The sequence below is a fragment of the Wolffia australiana genome, chromosome 4, assembly GCF_029677425.1.
Source record: "Wolffia australiana isolate 7733 chromosome 4, ASM2967742v1".
Lineage (NCBI taxonomy): Eukaryota > Viridiplantae > Streptophyta > Magnoliopsida > Alismatales > Araceae > Wolffia > Wolffia australiana.
In genome coordinates, this window is record NC_135838.1 from 15,742,525 (window position 1) to 15,765,254 (window position 22,730).

Below are 22,730 nucleotides of genomic sequence, written 5' to 3' on the forward strand. Positions count from 1 at the left end.
TAATCCACCCAATTTTTCAATAAAATCGTAGATATTAAGAATTCTTGGATTCAGCATGCATTTATCGATCATTTTCACATACTTCGGTCATGTCAATTGAACATATATGGCCACTTATACGGGGTACATGTTTGAAATGATTGATCTATGTCATCATGGGCCAAAAAAATATTGAGGGCATTGGAAATGTACATGATTAGAGAAATAAAAAATAATATATACCATGTAGGAAAATTGAGATATATAAAAACACTTTGAGTATCAAAAATTAAGAATTCATGCATGTATGAAATATCAGGTAGAGAAAGTATCAACGGATCGAAATAATAATTTGAATTACAATCAATATCTAACAGTTCCTCTATGTTAGCCAAGTTAGTGTTTTATTTTGAACTTATCTAGGATCAATTTTAAGTTATATAGATATTAAAAACTATTAGATGAGTAGATTAAATCCATAATTGCATCATTAAAGCTTTTTGGGGATTAAAATACCCTATGCTTACTTTGTTTCTTGGATTTGTCTGTTTGATTTGATGATTTCACAATTTGGGTTTGATTCATTGTGAGTAATTGAGACTATCCAATAAATATATAAACCAGTACTTAGTAATTTTTAACTAGTGATGACTACGGATTGTCTCCTCATTGAACAATGATTAAAGACTTAATACTCTTAGTATGGTGATTATCATGATGGCAAGAGATGATTCTTTATATGAAGTGAAATGATGAGAAGATACTAAAAAAGATAGTATTATCGAGTCACGGATCGTAGATAATTATAATTCAAACTTGAAATGAACAAAAAACATAAATGAAAATAGAATGACGAGAGGTGTGACTTGAGTAGGGTAGAAAACATGTCGAATAATATAATGAGTAAGTAAACTGTTAGTTTAGGTGGCCAAGGAATAACCTAACAAGGGAGATGAATTAGGTTCTCTAATTTAAATTACATTTTTATTTTTAATTAGCCTATAATTTTTCTACCTAAGAAATGAGGTAGGGAAATGGGAGACACAGTTCTTTTTTTAGACAGCTTAGGCTAATCCTTAATGCTGTTTGGGGCAATTCATCCCGAGGTGATGATGTGCCCTTACTAAGTTTCTATGAATGCCCCCCAAGAAAATCTCTTGGAAATAGGGCTGAACAAGGATACTAAGAAAAAGAAAAAGTCGATGAAGCTTTGTCGTCCTCAACCCTTGAAGGCTTCCACAGAATGTTGTTGCTTGATCTACTTCAACTTGGCCCCCAAAGCCTTAACCTGAGTGATCACAAAGATCTAGCAATAACAGTGTATTTCAGAATAATCTCTTCTCCTCAACAGCACTGAGTATTGATGGCTATTTAAATAGTGTTCAAGACAATGACCAATTTTATGTATTTCAACAAGAATACTTTTATGCCAAAATTTTATAATTCAGAGATAAAGATTCATAAATATTACTATTGACTACCCTTCAGTCATTCCTCCTTGTGTGCAGCCGTTCTTTCTTCAGTCCTTTTCTCCTCCATGTTTTTCTTTGGATGAAATTCTTTATTCGCGTTAAACCTTTGATGCTTAAAATTCTGATATCTTTTTCAATCCTTTACCGAATGTGATGATTATACCTGGAACAATTTTGAAACACAATTTCTCACAACTGTTATCTCACACAAAGTGTTCAAAAACAAAGAAGATAAATATGTAGAGATAAATCTTTCCACTTACTTAATTTATCGCCCAATCCCTCCATGTCTGAATTTAAACCCTTGAAACTCTTTCCAAACTCAACCAAATGATGTGATGCTAAGTTTTTTGGTTTTTATGGATGTTAGCAAGAATTGATATGTTGAGCAAAAGCTCAAAATCAGTACAAAAATTCTTCTAAATATTGTAAACCTATTACAAGGTCGAGGATGTGCGAAGTTCAGATGCAGTCCTTCTTTCCTTCAAATCTTGAAATATCCTGCACCAAAGACATGATTCCAAGTTCTATAGACTTTGGTTGATGTTAGAAACAAATGATCTCTTCAAAGATTTCTCAAACACTGCTTGTAAATTGCTCCACGACTTTCAAAGGCCAAGGAGAAGGGAGTTTGAAATTAGGGCTCAAAACTATATTTGTGGACTTATAAATACAAAAGGGCATAATGGTATCTGTCAAAAGTCTAACAGTCATATGCATTGATTATGATCAAGCAATATAAAATAATTATCATTTTAATTTCTATTTTTTATATTTAAAATTTGGCCACGAGTTCAAAACACCTTTCAAGACTTAAGAGCAAAAACTAGCCATTATGCATGTGATTTGTGTTTTAAAATAATCTTAAACTTTTAGGTATGTTTACTCACACCATTCAAATAAAGATATCGCCATTAGATAATAATATCTTCATGTAATTCATTTTCATTAAATCATCACTAAATTCAGCCTTAAATACTCGTAGGTAGTAAATAGGATTTTGAATAAGTTACTCAACAAATCAAAGGAAGACAAAGTCACACAAATACCTGAACCGTCTTAAAAACTGTTTATCTTCATGGCATAAAAAATACAAGTCCTAAATACATGATTTGACTCGTTCAGCTTATGGTCAGTTAAGGCTCCTATTTTATCTTCACATACAATCAGTTAACGACTGCCGTAGGGCCTATTGTGCTTCGATCACATCCCTTATTGAGGCATGCATCACTTTGAATATTCATCAAAACACACATTAAAACATTGTGTTAATAATTCCCTTAAATAATAATCTTCATCAACAATATGATGATGGTAAAATGAGATTATGCAGACATAAGGAGGCGGTGTGATGGTGAAAGATGATCATGGAATTCAATTAAGCTATCGATGATTTCGGTCTGTCAAGCTGTGATTGCTTTGTTGCGTCTTGGTGGGGCCCGATGTGGAGCTGCAACTTACAATGGCAAATCTAATCCCATATTGGAAAATTATAAGAAAAGTAATGTTATCAAAATTGGGTATGATATTATAGATCAAATTGAATAAAAACTCTCTTCTCGCTTGTGTGCATGGGTCCTTGTGGGCTCTGCTATGGGCTCTTTGGTGGGTTCCTTGTCGGACTGCTGGGGCTTGTGCCGGGCGGAACCCCTAGCTGGCTTTGGGTAGGCTTGAGCGCCATGTGTTCGGCTACCTATGGCTGAATTGGCTGCTGCACCCTGGCTCAGCCCTGGCTACCCACTTAAGAGATAATTTTTTAACTTTAATATATTCTATCTTCAACTATGAATTCCTCCTTGAAAAAGCATAGATTTATATGATAGAGGGAGCATTAATCTCATTAATATTAAAATTGTGTTAAAAATATTTTACTAAGACATACTTGGACTTGTAAATTATGTAACAATTAAATTAAAATGAATTTTTTTATTGCTTGATCCATCTAGTGCATGAGGTGAAAATTCTTGTAAAGTTGAAGGTACTACACATAAAATACCACATTTTGGGTTTATCTTGGGGGGGAGACAAGGTACATCTTGTGTTTTTGAAGATAGAGAGTGGTGATTAAACTCTCTCGTGGAACCTTAACCATGATCAATGACTATTTATGTAGGATCATTCATCCAGGTGACACTTCAGAATGGATTAGGGTATGGTTAACCATGAAATCCTAATCTATCATTATAATTAGTAATGATACATAACAAAGATCATTGGGATTTAATGTATCTTCTTGTTTCTTCAATCTTCACTTTTATCCTGAACGAGGGTAGATGATCTCATTTTGACCACTCATTCAACTTCATATACTTTTTATATCCAATCTAGGATTAATTTGAATCCCATGATTACACATTTTTGAGTCATGGTAAAGAAAATAACCATCCATAGATGTGTTTGGTGTCTCAAGTCAACATACCACTTATACGGCAGTGACATGAATTAACCTCATTGACTTTTAGGTATACTAACATTCAGGGAGTCATACATATTAATTCAATGAATTATTTCCTTAAAGAGCACCCAACATCCATCATTAGTCTCTATACCAATGGCCGCAAGATCATCCATACCTATTTTATAAGTAGGACCAGAAAATTATGTATTTTTAAAAAACATTTCAACATCTGATTTCCCTAATTTCTTAAGCTTTTCTGGAATAGGAATATGATGAAAACATAATAAAATGATTACTATTATGATGCCAACATAATAGTAATCATTTTATTATGATACAATCATATTTTACAAAGTCATTGCATGTATTTTAGGACTTCATCATAAATATCCCATGAAATTAATAATGAAATAGATGCATGATTGGATTGAAAGAGACATAATAAGCATTACTCTCTGCATCACCTTCTACTACATCTCAGGGGATAGGGATAATCGATTTAGATTTGTGGAGACACAAACAATGGAACCTTGCAACTTCTTGTTGGGAAATTAGGTTTTCAAAGATAAATGGGATTCACCTTGTTCTTAAGCAAAATATATTCATAATTGATTGATAAATAGTAGGCTCTCTTTGCCCTTCGGAAAAATATTTCAATGAAACCCTATATTTCATCACACCGAAATATCAATTGAGTAGTTACATCACAATTATTAGGTAGATTGATAATATATAGCTAGGTAGATTCATGATATGACTGTATTAGTGGTGTTGATACACGAGGAACCAATTACATCATGTTGATGGATAATTATGTCATCAATACGACCTACTGGTCCCTACTTGTGGGAAACAAAGGTAAAAACTAATAGATAATAATTAATATATGAAGAATATTGCATGGTCAATATGAGATCTTTGTGCATGGTTAGGGAGGTGACATACTTTGGGAATATGATGCAATGAAGTCCTTGGTTAGCGCAGTTAAAACATGCAAATGAATAGATTGCTGATTTCCTAATGCATCAATCTCAATCAAAGACCATTTTACCTTGCCCATAAACATTCCAAAGTGAAGAGAAAATGAGGGATTATAATTAAATTTTAACAAATGACAAACATATTCCAATTAAAAATTGATTACACTCTCAATATCTTGGGGAGAGCAGATGGGGTTGTCTATGAGTAAGTGGAGAAAAGAAAGGGATAATGGGGGAGGAAGAGAAAAAAAGTAGTGGCAATGGGGGGTGATGGAGGTGGAGATGAGGGTGACAGCCATGATGAAGTGGCGGGTGAGGGGATGTGGGAATCAGAAAAGAGTTGTTACTAGGGATGAATATAAGTATATTTCCAAACCTTAATTGATATCTAGAAGAAGGAGATAATCAGAAATGCCATACTAAATTTGATAGAATTTCATGTCTATATGTGTTTATTTTCGTTGAAAATATCATAAAGTCGTGACATTAGTTATTTCCTTTTTAGAATGAATTTCATATTTTCTATTATTTATATTATTTTAACATGAATTTGTGGAATAAATAGAAATATTATTATTATTATAAAATAAAAACTTATATTTATTTAACTATATAAAGGGATTTTGTATAATTTTAATGAAAATTTGAAATTTCCCATTTATAGTATATATATCGAACTTTATGAAATTAAATCATAAAGATTATGATTCAGAAAATATAATTTCGGATTTATTCAAATAATTTTATGTGTTTATTTTATTTTTAAAATGAAGTTCTGATTTTCTGATTTTTTATATTTTATGGACTTTTCAGACATTAAACTTGTAATAACTAATTTTTTAAAAGTCTTAAAAATGATTTTGAATTTATTTTCATTTTTTTTTAGGACTTAGTTTTACTCTTTCTAGTCTTCTGAAAATTTTGTGCCATGTTCACAAACCACCACATGAATATAACATCAAATGAGACAAAATCAGATGGCTTAGATTAACTTCAAATGAAGATATCTAATGATCCATATTTTGAGATGAAATTATGAAGACAGTTCTGTGTTTACCTCCTCTTTTCAAGCAACATCTTGGACCTATAATAGATCCTCATCCTAATAAAAATGGCACCCTTTAGTTTGGTTCTTAATTATGATTTTCAAAGTGATTAACTATTTCAAAATCTCGTTTGGTTTTGTCCTTAAATTCCAAAAATGAAAGATTTAAGGAAAACAACACTTAAGATTCAAGACTCATAAAAAGAAAACACCACTCAACAATTGAGCATGTGTAGACGAAGTTAATGTGATATTTTTCTTTTTGGGACTCACATCTTTGTGCTTTTTTCCTGGGCGATCAACATTAATAGCCTAGGCTTTCGTCATCACACACTGCACAATCCTACTCTGACACTCGTCGACAAGCATCCATCTCCGTCATTAATGAAAACGATAAACTCCACCATCAACTGTTACCTTGTTCTGCCAAAGTGCTGGCTGAGGTATTTATTTATTTAGAATTAATTTGAATTATTTGTTAGAATAATCATTATGGCTAAGGTCATAAAATCAGAAGCCACAAACAATGTAACTTAACTCGTCATAATTTTTATCAAAAATGTGCTTTGATATGAGAACTATTCAACTTTTATCTTTTCCTTTTGAGACTACTTTCTTATGTCCATTCTCATTAACCATAGTTGAGAAAATGTCAAACTATCAACTCTCTCAAGAACTAAATTTATTACCTTAAACCAGATAACTCTTCCCACTGAACTTTGCACAAAACAGGCTTAAAATTGACAACTTCGTCGGCATCGAGAGTACAGTTCCGGATCGTCTGGGACATGGACGATGGCGGGGACGGGACAAAGATAATTCCCTCCGAAGTCTGGAATCAGTGCAGGGACGACAATGGGACAGTTTTTTCGTCTCAGACCTCTGGACAGGATGGTTTTTTTGTCAGAGTGGACGAAAACCTTCACGTCCATTAGTCTAGGGACAAATTTCCGTCCCGGTTTTCGCCCAACCTCACGGACGGGACGCTTTTTTTGCTCTGGGACGAAAAAACCATCCTGTCTGCGTCACTGCACTAGTGTAGTTTTGGTTTTTTCGTCCGAGTGAACGAAAACCATCCCATCCGTTCATCTCGAGACGAATTTCCGTCCTGGTTTTCGTCCAACCTCGTGGGTGGGACGATTTATTCGTCATGGGACGAAATTCCGTCCCGTCCGCGTCCCTGCACTATAATATTATTGAAGCGATAAAAATGAGCACGGTTCAGAGAATAAAATCGATTATATTGTTCTACTAAAACCCTAAACCCTCTCTCTCTCCTGTTCTTGAGGAGTCATGGTGAAGGGCAGAGCGAATTCCCGGGGCTCGAAATCCTCCATTCCGACCGCGGGGAAGATGTTGAAGAAGAAGAAGAAGAACGCGAAGCGTCTTCTGACCGCTCCTGACGCCGCAGCTCAGAAATCAGCCAAGCCAATTTTGGAAAATCCTTTCGAGAACATATACTCCCGTAGGAAGTTGGAAATCATCGGAAAGAAGAGAAAGAGCGAGGACCGCCGCATTTCATTGGCGCGATCTCGGGCCGTTGAGAAGGTAACTGTTAGAATTTTCGTTTGTCGCGTGTCTTTTTCCGGTGTTATTTCTTGAAATCATTTGAATTGTGATGATTGCGGGTATAATCTTTTAAAGTGTGTGATTTTGGTGCGGTGACAGAGAAAGCAAACGCTTTTGAAGGATTATGAGCAGAGCCGTAAATCGTCGAAATTCATTGATAAACGAATTGGCGAAGCCGACGATGCGCTTGGTGAATTTGAGAAGGGCATTCTGCGTCTCCAGCGCGAGCGTCAGGTAAATTTTGGAAATTCGCACTTGTCTTAGTTTGTCGTGCTCCACTTGAAAGTTTATGGCCAAGAAATTAAGACTAAAGTCCACTCACTCAGCATTCTTTTTCTCATTCATTTTTAGTGAAAATACATTTTAATTCTCTTGCTTTCGAGTCCAACCTATGTAAAAGAAAAAAGTTGTGGTTCATCTAATAATTTGGACTACTTCGACAAAAATACCAATCCAATAACTTGGACAATATTCGACAAAAATACTCCGAATGTGTTTCATCTAATAACTTCGACAATATTCGACAAAAATGTCTAATAATTGAAGAAGTTAAGCCTATACTTTACTATGTGTAATGTTTCGTACGTTAAACCTTGACCTTCTGAGTTGTGTCAGACCAACTAGCTAGTTTTTGGATATGAAATCGACATCTAAGATCCAAGCTACCTGTCTCCTAGATTCATAAGGACAACCAATTAGAGACACCTATTAATGGGGACCTTGGACCCGAATAGAACACATTTATTTTATGGAAACTCAATGATGAGATAAGATTTCTGTCTGCAATGGTAGTTCTTTAACAACTGTAATCTTCTTGTTAGACACTAATGCTTCCAATGTAGTTTTGCTACGTAACTGGTATTGTGCCACCAAGTCATGGGCCCATATCAGAACCTGTATGTTTTTTTTTTTGGTACTTACGTGGGCGCTCTTACTCATTGGTTATTGGCCTACCCCTTCTTGTTGTAACTGGTATTTAAACCAGACCCGCCATTGTGTTTAACTTGAGCATAATTTTTAGATCCACTGTGTGCCTCTCTGGTGGCTGGGTTAGCTCTGCCGCTGCAGTGAGTAACACTTATTTTTCTTTCTAGAAAGGAAGCACGGTCTTCTTCCTCAACCAAGTTTAAAACCATGTCATCATTCCATGAAACACTTTGTCATCTTTACTCCTTTGGAATCCCTTATTGTTTCAGTTTTTTATCTTTCATGTTGGACTAACCACCCTGGAAGCTCTTTCTTCCCGTCGGCTTTTGAGCTTTCTTGCAAAAGTCGCAAAATGTACACTATCTTGCTCCCAGGGCCCCCAATATGGTTTAATTGTTTTTGTGTTTACTAAGAACACAGATCATTTGATTGCTTACTGATAGAGTTTGCCGTTACTGATAGGGTTTTCATCATATTCTCTTTTTTTTAAGAAATAAATCACCTTCTGTTTACTCATTGTTGATGGATTAATTGTTTTCATGCATGAATAGTTTTCATCAAGATGAAGATGACGAGTTTATCATCATCATCTTTCATCCACGGATTGGTGATGGATGATAATTACAGCTCACCATCGTCCCTTGACATTATCTGGTTTTTTACTCTTTCAGATGATGAAGTTGAATAAGAATCATCATTGTCATCATCGTTCATCTCTGGCGAGGATACTGACAGTGATGATTAGATCCATGTCATTCTGGTTATAAACTTGGACAATAACAGGGACAACTCTTCATCGTCGTTTAAAGATGACAAACTCGTCATGCTTGGCAAACCCTATTACTGGTCACGTTAATAACTAGTTATTTTGCTCATTTTTTGTATTTCGTGGCACGATATTTATGAGTTATTATTTTTATTAACAAAAAAATAAAACTCGCAGGATTTTTTACTTATAGATAATTTCCTTTACATTGATGCCCTGTTTGGAGGATTCTTGATTAGATTTGACTTAATATCTGGATGTTTCATTGGCAGAGCATTCACTTACAATTACCTTGTTATTATCAATAATATATTAAAAATTTTCTTCTTGAAATATGTAATAGACTTTTCTTAAGCTGAATTGAAGATATAACATAAGCCACAATATATTTATATTTAACTGCTCTATCTTACCCCTCCAATGTTAACTTGTCATTAATTCAAATTCCATTTTATGCGAGACATCCATGAGCTTTGTTATAATAGAACACTTCCATAGAATTAATTATTGATCAAAAGGTTCAACGATTATCTGGGTTCCTGAGAGTTCATACATCGGATTCCGTCTCTCGTGGGAGAAAGTAATCCCAGAGCTCCTAGTGTTCATAGTTTTGAATTATACACCCTGTATTTTTAATTATTTCGGGGGTATTGAAATTTTGTACGCACTTTTTAGCTCACTTTCTTTGTGAAAGATCATTTAACTACAAATTTTCTATTTTCAAAGCACAATTCTGCTTTCAGATATGTACGAACCTTTGACATAATCTGATCCTTGTCCTTGTAAAATTATGTGTTCAGCAAAAATTGAAAAAGTCGAATCGACATGATCCATTTGATGCCATCGAGGATGTGTCTCAACCTCAGGAAGAAGGCCGTTTTTTAGGTGCTGATGATTTCCAGGATGAAGTGCCTTTGGATGATGAAGATGACAATCAAACTCTGAGTACGCTCCTATAACCTTGATTATATGATTATGCTAACACTCGGAAATTAAGTGCTGTTGTCTGTTTTCCCTTTTCAATATTTTGATTTTGATCTTCAGTTCAATATTTCCTGCAACTTGGTTGTCTCCTAATCCTTGTGCCAATCAGATTGCTCGGAAGAGTTCCTAGTGTCCACAAGATGTTTCCTCTTTTTCACAACCCTCTTATGGGATGTGGGTTATCTTCTAGATAGACACTAATAAAATCTCAGATAGTTACTAATAAGATCTCAGATAGATACTAGCTCTGAAGAGTTCCTAGTGTCCACAAAATGTTTCCTCTTTTTCAAAACCCTCTTATGGCATGTGTGTTATCTTCTAGATAGATACTAGTAAAATCTCAGATTGAGCGGAAGGGTTGCCAGTTTTGTGAGATCTCCCATATTTTTATTGAAATAACAAAATAAAATCTTTGATCGAGATCTAGTTGTGTACTTCTCCTGATTGGGATTATTTTACTATTCTATTTCTTGCGGATATAATTACTCTGAGTGACGTTGCAAAGAGAAGGAAGTTGTTTCCAATATACATTTATTTCCTTTTACGCATATATTTTTAGGGGATCCTGCGACATTAAGACACTTGCCTCTGCAAGGGATGCACGAGTTCTCAGAATCTGGTTCGCTTCAAGGAGAAAATGTGAGTTAAACCCTATCTTTTGTTACATTTATGTCTATTAATACACAGCTTCATTCGTTCATAGAACCCTATGATGTTCATATTCAGGCTGCTTATAGAATTTGACATATTTGAATCAAACCATTGGACAAAGCCTTCTCTTCACCCGGGAGGGAGGCCTGTTTTTAGAGGCCTACACTGACTCTGATTAGGCTGGATCACTGGTGGACCAAAGATCTACCTTGGTTATTGTGCATTTCTTGGTGGAAACCTTGTCACCCAGAGAAGCAAAAAGCAGGAGGTGGCTCTCTCTTGTGCATTGTAGCATCTCTGAATGTCGGTGGCTCAAACACCTATTGGAGAACCTTCAGCTGCACAAGGGTGATGGTACCACATTGTATTGTGATAGTCACTCAGCTGTTGCCATGGCCAGAAATCCAATTCAGCATGATCAGACGAAGCACACATGAGCATTAATCATCGTTACATTCTCCAGAATATTGATGTGGTATTATCTGTCTGGTCTTTGTTCCTTCAGCTGAGCAGAAGGCAGACATCTTCCCTAAAAGCCTGCCAGGACCCTGGTTCCAGACATTACTGTCCACACTGGGTATTTCTTCAAAGAAAAAGTGTCCAAACTGGTCATGTCTATGTCACGATCTATTCCCTCTAGTAAGCTCACAAGGGGCATTCTCGTCTTGCATTTCCCCTTAAATATGTAGCCCTCCTAGTTGGAGGGCAGGACATGAGTTACAATCTAGTATTTCCCTTTGATAGCTACTATCTCACTTGACGACGTCCCCTCTGTCAGGTCCCTTCCCCTATGGCGATGCGCACTCTGTCGCTACTCTGCCGCCCTCATCCACCTCGGCGTCGTCCATCATGCCAAAGTCTCATCCCTTTTCCTTCTCGATACGTTTTGGGGGGGGGGTCATATGAGGCTAACATCCACACCCAGAGGGGAGGGGGATGTTAGACTGTGTCGCGCAAGCTGTATTAGCAGGGCACTCAAGTTAGTCTTCTTTCCCTTCTTAGTGAGTCCAGGATGGCCCATACTCTCCCACAACGCCTGCTGCTGGCCTGTTTTATTGCCCTAGGTACGGTGTGTTGATTCTGTGATTTGAACCTACCACCTGGCAATGATACCAGCTGTTGGACTTAAGCGCCTACCATTATGCTAAAAGCTATAACCATCAGCAAAGGCGCTACTTCTCCTCTTTAATTCTTTTTAGGCGATGTGTTGACTCCCAACACTCTCTACTTTAGCACCTGACGCTGGCCTACTCAACACTGTTACGCCCCAGTGGAGTTGGCCTAGTGCGGGATGTTCCCACTGGGATTTGAACTCGCGACCTGGGCTCTGATACCATGTTCGATTCAGTCGCTCACCAACTGTGCTAAACGCTATAGCTGGTAGCAAGGGTGCTAATTTTCTTCTTTAAACAAGATGTTGTGCTTCTACCTCAGCAATATGGCATTTGGTATCAGTTTGAAACCAGATGCAATGCAGTGGCATTCATCTCGCTTAATGGAAAAAAAACAAAATAAAATAAAATCTAGCAAATAAAATTCACTTTATGTAGCGGGTCATGTGCACCACTGCTCTTTCATGTATGCTTCTTATTACCCACCGTCATTTCCTAATTTAGAAATTTTGAACCATCTCATTTGATAGCGGAAATTATATTACTGTAAAATTTGCAGTTTTTAAAATTTTAAAATAGACAAAGTTGTTTGCGTTTTTTCTTAGGACTTACATTTTATGTCACATTTTTTATCTTTAGCTCTATCTCTATATATTTTATTGTAACAATTTTCGTGGCTTTCTCTCCTATTTTGGTTATCTTTATCTTTGTCTAGGCCTTCTTACAATGAGTTTTGTTGCGAATACTATTGTGTCATGGCATAATATTGTTTTCCTCTTCTTATGTTCAGAGACGGAAAACTAAAAAAGAGGTTATGGAGGAGATAATTGCAAAGAGCAAGTATTTCAAGGTGAGCACCTTTGTTCTGGCGAATATTTATTTACATGAGGCTATAATTGGTTTGACATTTTTTTGCAGGGTAGTGGTTCCTTTTGCCTTCCTAAAGTAGAAGTCATTGCATCTCGAACTTGATTTCGTTTACCAAAGTGGGCTTGTCCTGTATTTTTAAATGTTTCAGGCCCAGAAAGCATCCGAGAAGGAAGTGGACGAACATCTGACTGAACAGCTGGACAAAAATTTTGAATCATTACTTAAATCCAAGTCTTTCTTATCTTTGAACCAATCAAGCGTTGGCTCTTCAAAGCAGATGCCAATTAAAGGTTTGACAGATGTGAACTCTGGCTCAAATCAGAAAGTTTTAACTAAGGTATTGTAGAAGCCATTTATATTTTTGCACTTTGGCCTTTTGTTAATACTTTTTGAGTTTTTGAGCTCTAATTTAACGTTCTCTCGTGCCAGGATCAACAAGATGCGTATGATAAGCTAGTTAAAGAATTACCAATGGATAAGCGTGCTCGTCCATCTGATAGGAAAAAGTCAGCGGAGGAGATTGCTCAGGAGGAGAGAGAGAGACTGGAATCATTGGAGGTCTGATGAACAAATTGCTGGGTTACTTATGAAAAATATAGCTTTGATGTCACGCTCATTCTCCCCGTTTCTTTTGTTATAGGAAGAACGTCAAAGAAGAATGAACGGTCAAGATGATTCAGATGATGAGGAATCTGGGGAAGATGATGATACTCCTAAAACGACAAAAAGAAAATTTGAACACATGTCAGGCGACGACCTTGGAGATTCTTTAATATCTGGCCATGAACATGCTGAGAAAACGTGCCATGTTGATGATATTGTTCGATGTATTGCTGAAAAAAGCATGAACGATGAAGTCAATGACGATGAGAGTGGCAAAAATGAAACAGAAGAAGAAGAACAAGAAGAAGAAGAAGATGATGATGATGGTGATGAAGATGACAGTGATGATGATGAAAGGGATGAAGATAGTGAAGATGAACATTGTGTTAAGGACTGGGAGCAGAGTGATGACAACAAACTTAGCTCTGATGATGAGGGAGAAGCTGAGAATCCAGCATCAGAGAAGATAGAATCCAATCCTTCATTGATAAGCGATAGCGCCAGAAAGCCATCATTGATCAAGGAGTACTCCCTTCCTTTTGTTATTGAAGCACCAAAAGATATCGTTGAACTCTCTTCATTGATTGATCATCGACTGGAGTCAGAAATAGTCGAGGCAATTAATCGTATCCGCATCTGCAATGCCATTAAGCTTTCTGCTGAAAACAGAAGAAAAATGCAGGTATGTTCTCGACACTCTTAACAAATTTGATAGAAACTGTTTAATTGTATTGACCTTTATAATGTCTTAGGTCTTTTACGGCGTCCTTCTGCAATATTTTGCTGTGCAAACTACGAAAAGTCCTCTTAATGTAAAGTTACTTAATCTTCTGGTCAAACCCTTGGTTGAAATGGGTGCTGAAACTCCCTATTTCGCTGCCATTTGCGCCAGAGAACGGCTTCTGCGCTTGCGAAATCAGCTGTGTGAGACTCTCCAAACTGAAGGTTCTAATCTAGAACTTTTTTTAGTTATCATTTGCGTTTCTTTTTACAAAACATTAAGTTTACTTGTCACTCCAGAAGGAAGCGCCTGGCCTTCGTTGAAAACTCTACTTTTATTCCGCTTGTGGTCGTTGACGTTTCCCTGCTCGGACTTTCGACACGTGGTGATGACGCCTGCGTCCTTGCTGATGTGTGAGTACTTGATGCGCTGTCCCATAACCACGGAGCGAGATATAGCCATTGGATCTTTCCTATGTTCAATGCTTCTATCTGTAAGTGCGGTTATCTCAGATTCTTTCATTACCATTTTTGTTACGATACATGTTGCTACCTGGATATATATCGAGAAAGTGTTGTGACATTGATTCTCATTTTTGGTAAACTTGGTGGTTCCAGGTCGCTAAACAGTCTAATAAGCTTTATCCAGAAGTTTTGACATTTCTTAGGCTCCTATTGACTTCTGCTACGAAAACACTTTCTGGGGTAAAGTACTTGCTACTCACTGTTCCACAGTGATCAAATTCTTTAAAGTTTACCTCATACATTAGCTCATTCTGTAAACTTTCTTGCAACAGGTGTTTTTTGCGGATTTCAAATCATTGAAGCCCTGGCTGTTCCTAGGTCAGCGAGACTCATCTGTGGCTCTGATCGACTTTTTCATGATAATTAACTTGCCAGCTGACTCTCCATACTTCTCATCGGATAATTTTAGGTAAAGATCACAAGTATACTGCTGTTTTCCAATAATGAATATATTTTCACTAACTTTAATAATCACTGCAGGGCTAGCATTCTTTTATCAACGGTTGAAACCTTGCGGGGATTTGTCAAGATCTATGAAAATTTAACCTCATTCCCTGAGATTTTCATCCCGATACGCTCATTGTTAGATGAGATAGTCCAACAACCCAACATCCCAGAATCTCTGCGAGAAAACATGGAGGGAGTTTCCAATCTAATCGAAGAAAAAGCAGGAAAGCACGAAACTTTGAGACTACCCCTTCAAATGAGGAAGCAAAAGCCCGCTCCCATCAAACTATTAAACCCAAAATTCGAAGAGGAGTATGTCTTCTCTTACACTCGTATCATTTTCATGGCATCTATACTAATAACTGTGGGCTTTTGTTTTTCCAGCTTTGCCAAGGGAAGGGACTACGATCCTGATAGAGAGCGAGTGGAAAGGAAGAAACTGAAGAAGCTTCTGAAGAAGGAAGCCAAGGGAGCTGTTCGGGAGCTTCGAAAAGACAACTATTTCCTTCACGAGGTGAAGAAGAAGGAGAGAGTCTTGGAAGAGGAAGAGAAGGCGGAGATGTATGGAAAAGCCAGAGCTTTCCTCCAAGAACAGGAGCACGCATACAAGTCTGGGCAGCTTGGTAAAGGAAAGAAAGGAAGAAGATGACGTGGGTGAAGGAGGTTATCCCTTTCGGTTCGTTATTATTGCCCTTGGGTGAGTTTTTCTGCTGTTGGTTCACTTGTGTTTGAAAATGTTTACTGACTTTCACTTGGGTATGATTTTCTTGCAGAAGGGATACTTACCGATGGAGCTTTGAATCCATCGACCTAGAGTTAGGCGACGCTGACCAGTGAGAGAATCCTTTATCTATGATGATTTATTTTGAGTTCCATATAACTTTGTTATTTTTTCCTCTTGTAATTGTTATTTTTTGCTTTGATTGGCTTCAAATATGGAATGATGGTCTCAGTCTCATCTGACCTAATCATATCCCTAAAGGTTGGTATGATCTCAGTCTATTGAGGGCCAGTTCAGTCTAGTCTTGATCTGATGAGGTTGACTTATCAATGGTCAAACATAAATGTTCTATCTTTTGAACCTAAAAGAAGCATATAGATGCATCATTTTTTACTGTTGCATCACAATTAAAAAGTGTAAAAACAGAGAAGGAATTAGACATGGTCGTTCTGTTCTTTTTGTGTGAATTTGTGCGAATTGTTTGTTCTGTTCGGTTTTCCGAATAGAAAAAAAACAAATTCGAACAGAACATCGCACAGACTCGTGTGCGGTTCTTTTGTTCACTTTGTACGAATTTTGTTTTAGTTTTGTGCGAATGTGCGAATGTGTGAATTTTGTTCGTTCTTGAAAAAAAAAAGAACAGAACAAAGAACAAGGCCGTGCGTCGTTCTTTTGTGCGAATTTTTTGTTCGTTTAAAATGAATAGAACATAACGACCATGTCTAGAAGGAACTTCCAACAAAAGTAGGAACGTAAAGAGGGAGTTAGGAACAGAATGGAATAGGGAGTAACTACCTCGTGTCACACAGATGTTAGATAATGTGGCCAAGTCACATAATCTACTCTTTTGCCATGTGCAATTGCATATCTTTATATTGGTGAATCCTCTTGAGGGACACAGAAGGTTCTCTCCTTTGTTCTATCTGGGGTGCTCTTGCCCCCAGTATTAGGCCTCTAACTAGGTGGCATTCCCAGCCGAAAGGCCTGCGTGCTTATTGGGAGGGCGTGTTCGCGTTAAACTCACGATATGTAATGACCTAGTTTTATTTAGTGCTACAACGCGCTAAAGGTGGTGATGCCCAACCTCATCTTTTAGGTCATCACCCCCGTAGTGGTGATATACCTCAAATGGTGTGTGTGCCTGTTCGCGCTTAGGCAGGACGGATAAGACGAGGCATGTGCATGTCGGGCGCGTGGACAGACAAGAGCGCACACGTGGGAGTGCCAAGCATCGCGCGGGGGCGCAGGACACGCAGGCCAGGTGGCCGTGCCGCGGAACAGCGCACGAAGTTGTGTGGCCGTGCAGGCATCGCGTGTGCGGGGCGCGGCGGGAGATATTCCGCCATGAGACTAAGGCACTGGCGCACAGTGAGCGCCGAGATGGCATTGGCACATGGCGCCCCGCAGGTAGCGACGGGCGCGCTGAGCACGGCTTGAGGCGTCGAATGCGGCGGCGTCGCACAGTCTACGTGCAATAGGTTTCAGCGCGGGTCCCAATGGCGTGTGTGATCGTCAAGGCAGGGGTGACGTGAGTGATCGCCACGCCCGCGGGCGCGCGGCACCCCGCCCGGGGCACATGTGTAGCGGCAGGGCTGGAGGGCTCGTGCATAGAGCGACATGCCTCAAGGCGCAAGGGCAATGCTACCAAGGCGCAAGATGCCTCGTTTCGTTACTTCGATATCATCTCTAGTCTTCCCCAATATAACGTTCATGACTACGATGTAACCCCTTATGATATCAGTGCAATGAGACAATTTCTCGACGGGGCTGCGTCCCCACCCTTTCCACTAACCCCTTCTATACAAATTTAAGCTATTACAAGAGATTTACGCTTTAAGAAATCAAGGCTGCTCAGTGTTCTGCTCCAAGCATTGAGGCCGGCACGCGCCAAATTCAAGCAACTGCCCTAGCTCAGTATTTGACCGCGTGACACCCAGATATACACACATTATGAATCCACAAACAGTCCAACAATAAAATCTATTATTTTGGGAGTAGGCATCATGGTATGGATCAACTTGATTTCTTGTAGCTTCATGGACTCATCAACACTAGGTAACAACAAACGTTATCTGCTATGTCATTTGCCATAGTGACGAATCTGTGACGGATGACCTGATAATGACAGATGACATCACAAAATATCCGCAACAGGTGATGTGATGGTGATGGAGGGTCGTGGACAGGTGATGGGAAGGCTGTCACGGATTACGACGATGATGCAATTTTGAATGATGAAAAAGAGGGGGAAAGGAAAACATTAGAAAATTGTGTTCTATTTAGAATAAAAAGAGAGATACAGAGAGAGAGAGAGAGAGAGAGAGGAGAGAGAGAGCTGAAGAGGGAGGAGTCTGAGAGAAGGGGGTGGAGAGAGAGAGAGAAAGCACAAAAGAGGGAGAGGGGTTGGGGTCTGAGGGAGAGAGAGAGAGTCTGAAAGAGAGAAAGGAGGTTTGAGAGAGAGAGAGAGCAAAAGAGGGATAGGGGTTAGGGTCTGAGGGGGAGAGAGAGAAAGAAAGAAAGCAAAAGAGGGAGAGGGGTTGGGATCTGCGGAAGAGAGAGAGAGAAACCAAAAGACAGAGAGGAGTTAGGATCTGAGGGAGAGAGAGAGAAATCAAAAGAGGGAGAGAGGTTAGGATCTGAGAGAGAAAGCAGAAAAGAGGGAGAGGGGTTTGGGTCTAAGGGAGAGAGAGAGAGTCCTGAAAGAGGGGGTGAGACTGAAAGAGAGGGAGAAGAAAAGAGAGGGAAACAGACATACAGACAGATGGACAGAGATAGATACAGACATATATAGATAGATAGAGATAAACTGAAAGAGGGGAGGAGAGAGTAAGAGAGATAGAGGAGATCAAGAGGGAGAGGGAGACAGAGAGAGAGAGAGGGAGTACAAGTAAGGGAGAGGCAGAGGGAGACACAGAGAGAGAGTACAAGAAAGGCAGAATGGGAGGGAGAAGGGGAGAGAGAGAGAACCAAAAATGTTTAAAGTAAAAAATCAAAATATTTAAGTATGGATATGTCATTTCATCCTCGGTGATGGGGACATCGTCTGGTGACATGACGTGGACACGACGAAAGCTTTAGAAATGGGTGAAAAAATCGTGACCAGATTTTTGAAAATCCTGGGATGCATGACGGGATGGGAGATGTGACAAAATCCACATCACACTCTCATCCATTACAACTTGTCATCTGTCCCATCATGTCAAGCCATTGCCTCCTTGACATGTCATTCACTAATCAACACATGGATTACTAACTTCGCTGACCACTATGATCTGTATAATCGCATTGTACTAAACAAATTAGTCATCTCGGTTCATGGGTTATCCTTTTAAAATGAGACCCTTTTTTCATCAAATGGTAATTATATTTTTCTATCAAGTTCATGGATTACTTTTTAATCTCTCAATATATGAAGTAAAGTCAGCCCCACAAGAAGGATTTCCACGTGAAGTGGAATATTTTAATTTTTAGCAGGAGAACGAAAAATGAGGTGTGAGAGTCGGGAATGGGATGAAAATGGGCCATAATTGAAAGGAGACAAAAATAGAGGGTGGAGAGAAGAGAATTGAAGAGAACAAAAGATAAAAGGAGAAAGGAGGAGAGACATGCAGAGAAATACTAAAAAGGAATAAAGAAAAGACAAACAATTATAGATTGCCTCATCACCATGTTATTTTTTTATTAATTTATTGGGTTGTACCCCTTCTTTTGTTTTTATACTTGGCCCACTTATATTGGACCCACATTGTAACCCCATAAAAGATGGGGCAGATCGTTTGGTTAAAGTAAGTTTGTTTTGTGTGAAAACTCCTAGCATTGTTACCTGGTCATCCTCCTGTTGAGGATAAGAAGATCTAGCATAGTATGAGTTTCAGGTGTAAAGTGTGTGTCTCAATGTCATATTGTTAAGATATTCTTGTGCCCCTCATCTTTCATGTTCTTGTCAGCCAATGTGGAGGAAGCAATCAACCATACCTTGCAACGAAGAAAATGGTGTGGCATAATATTCAACATACAGACCAGAAGCTCTTCTCGGTTACTAGAGAGGTCAGATTCTATGGAGAGCACTGACGATCTTGGGATGTGAGTTAAGGAAATGCACCACCTGTTCATGGTATTGTCTGCCTTTGAATGGCCAACCCAGAATTGATTTCCTTGTCTACTTGCATGTTCGTTGTGTACCTAATACTAAGTCTGAGAAGGCAGATACTTAGAGTATACCGACTATGCAAAATGAAAAAGGAGGCGAGTCAAGGAGTCATCATTAAGGTGCATGGAGCTGGATGAGAGACTATAAATCATGTTTTCTTTACAACTGTACCTGATGTAGTCAAGTTCAATGGCTTCAGTCTTTCTGATTGGAGAGAGTATGTTGAGATGTTCCTCAAGAAGGGAAAGTATGACCTGTGATCACTTTCTGAACTATTACTATCTGAAGACTACAAAGAAGATTTGGAAAAACTCCGTAAGAGCAATGTGAAACAGAGTCACACCTGGTGCATTTTTGAACTTGTGACCAAGGCTAACACACTTGGGTCAGGTGATATGCCTGTTGCAGAATATGTCGAGGAGCTCTAGACTGTATGGCTGGAAATTGACCATTTTAGGCCGAGCAAGACTCCAAAGAGTGGTCCTCAACATTAGAAGATAGTACATTCAGTTTCTTAATGGGACTGAACAAAGAATTCAAGAAGTTAAGGAGCCAAGTTCTCGATCGCGATCATGTATCCAATCTTGAAGAAGCCATCCAAATAATTTTCTATGAAGAGAATCGCCTTAAACTAGTTCCACATAAAAATAACGGAGATTCTGGAGAAGGTTTTATGGCCAAGACAACTCTGTACAAGGGGGCATCTAAAGGACATGATGATACAATTGGAAAAACCCAGAGGAAGACATGGAAGGTTATTGCAGTGCTCATAATGCAATAAACTAAACCATAGAAATGATACATTTTGGATCATGAATCCACATCCTAAACCAGCATAAGCTCATGCCACAGATACCAAGGAAGTTGAGTCTAAATCTGGGAAAGAAACAAAGGAGGTGGAAGAACTATATTGGTTGAGGAGTATGATAAAGTGAGTGAAGAATTTGAGAACTTGAAGACTATGATAAGATCCACATCTATGGCCACAGCTGGTGAGACAATTCTTATTTTCTTTAGATCTCATTTTACTGGATTGTTTATACAAGGGAAACAGATCATATGACTCCACAATATTGTAATTTTCACAATTATGCTCCTTATGAAGGGAATAGAAGTATGTTTTCTCCAGGCGGCAAAATGTTATTGGTCACTACGATAGGCGATGTTAGGATTGGTGATCTGGGTGTCATTCTGCATGCTCTTCATGTTTGAGGCCTTTGAGCAAACCTATTTGCCCCAGAATCTTGTTAAATATTTTGGACCTTATTTTACTCTGGCATGGGTGTTTTGTTTATAACAAGGCAAAGAACCTGAATACTTCATCTTTTAAGGAGAATAATGGGCTAGTACAAGTGGGTGACGTTGGTGATGGAGCTCGTGTATCTATCCTGGCTTCTCAGGGACATGAGTGCAAAAAACAAGTAGACATACTCAAGTTAATGCATTTATATCTTGGACATCCATTCCAACTCTTAAATTTATGTTTCTCATGGCTTTCAAATTTTTTAACTTCTCTCATTTTGTATGTGATACAGGTCAGTTTTCTAAACATAAATGAGCATCTTTCACGGGGAGAAGTGAGCTAAGAAAAACACCATTCTCACTTATTCATCGTGATGTATGGGGGGCATCGTCTACTATAGCTATGACCAGAGCAAGGTGGTATATTATATTCATTAAAGATTGTACACGGATGATGTGGGTGTATCTATTGAAGTCCAAGTCTGATCTTTCAAACATTATTGAAACATGTGTTCATACGGTGAAGATACAGTTTGGTATATCATATTAAGTTGAAGATAGATTTGACTTCTAGGGTATTTGACTGCACTGGATTTGTGCATATTCAGTCCAGAGCTCTATAATGTGTGTTTCTTGGTTACTCACAACCCAAAAATGTATAGATGCTTTCATCCTGAATCAAGAAAAATGTTTATATCAGTCAATGTTACATTTCATGAGAATTAGAGTTACTTCAAAACTCAAACAAGAATAGGTGGAGAAGCATCTGATGTGCCAATGACTATTTGCATCCTATTTGCATCCTATCAATATTATCAGCATTATCAGCATTGATTTTGTTTTCAGCATACTATTTGCATCCTATATTAAAATTTCATTTTGTTTTCGATACACAACATACCTAGATTGTTTATTTTGGAACTTCATATTTAAACTGAGCACCGACCGAGTGAAATGAACCCAAGTACTCAAAATATTCGTTCTTCATGGATTTGAGTGTACAATTTTTCCCAATATTCAAGTATCATTTTTTTCTTCCTCAATTGATATGATCTCGTGCTCTAAAAAAAGGCCCGAATTTTACATTCCAACAAGCCCAAATCTAGTGCAGGAGAAATTTTTCATGGAATTCAAAAGAAATCAATATTATCAGCATACTATTTGCATCCTATATTAAAATTTCATTTTGTTTTCACAATCCTCTTATTTTGTCTTTCCTGGTGAAAATATATGTGGCCGGAAAGCTAATCACATATGACTAAGTTAATTATGGTGATACCATAAAATAGAGACTACTAGTCTTTGTATTCAAAGGATACTCGATAAGGACATTGATATATGTGTGTGTGTGTGTGTCTATATGTAGTAACACTACATATTTCTATTCATATGATGAATATGGCTGGTCACGTAGACAAGAGACATCAGAGATATATACTGGGTGATCTTTAGTAAAAGATTCACTTAATTTATCCGTACGAGTTTCTGAGTGGTATTATACCAAACTATCAGTCATGTTGATTGAAATCATAATCATACGGTCCTTAGAGACCAAAGATATTATGTGGA

The 22,730-nt window shown here is 38.1% G+C and overlaps 1 protein-coding gene across 1 annotated transcript; it reads left to right on the forward strand.

Annotated features, from left to right (window-relative positions):
- Nucleotides 1-7,127: 7,127 nt before the first annotated feature.
- On the forward strand, nt 7,128-16,016 carry LOC144702069 (nucleolar-like protein). The gene is made up of 15 exons (XM_078573939.1): nt 7,128-7,422; nt 7,543-7,677; nt 9,937-10,081; nt 10,680-10,759; nt 12,674-12,733; nt 12,902-13,090; nt 13,183-13,311; nt 13,394-14,038; nt 14,109-14,301; nt 14,377-14,570; nt 14,695-14,781; nt 14,874-15,010; nt 15,082-15,360; nt 15,433-15,745; nt 15,822-16,016. The coding sequence occupies exons 1-14, from the start codon at nt 7,168-7,170 to the stop codon at nt 15,695-15,697; spliced, it is 2,793 nt and encodes a 930-aa protein (XP_078430065.1). The 5' UTR covers nt 7,128-7,167; the 3' UTR covers nt 15,698-15,745; nt 15,822-16,016.
- Nucleotides 16,017-22,730: the final 6,714 nt, after the last annotated feature.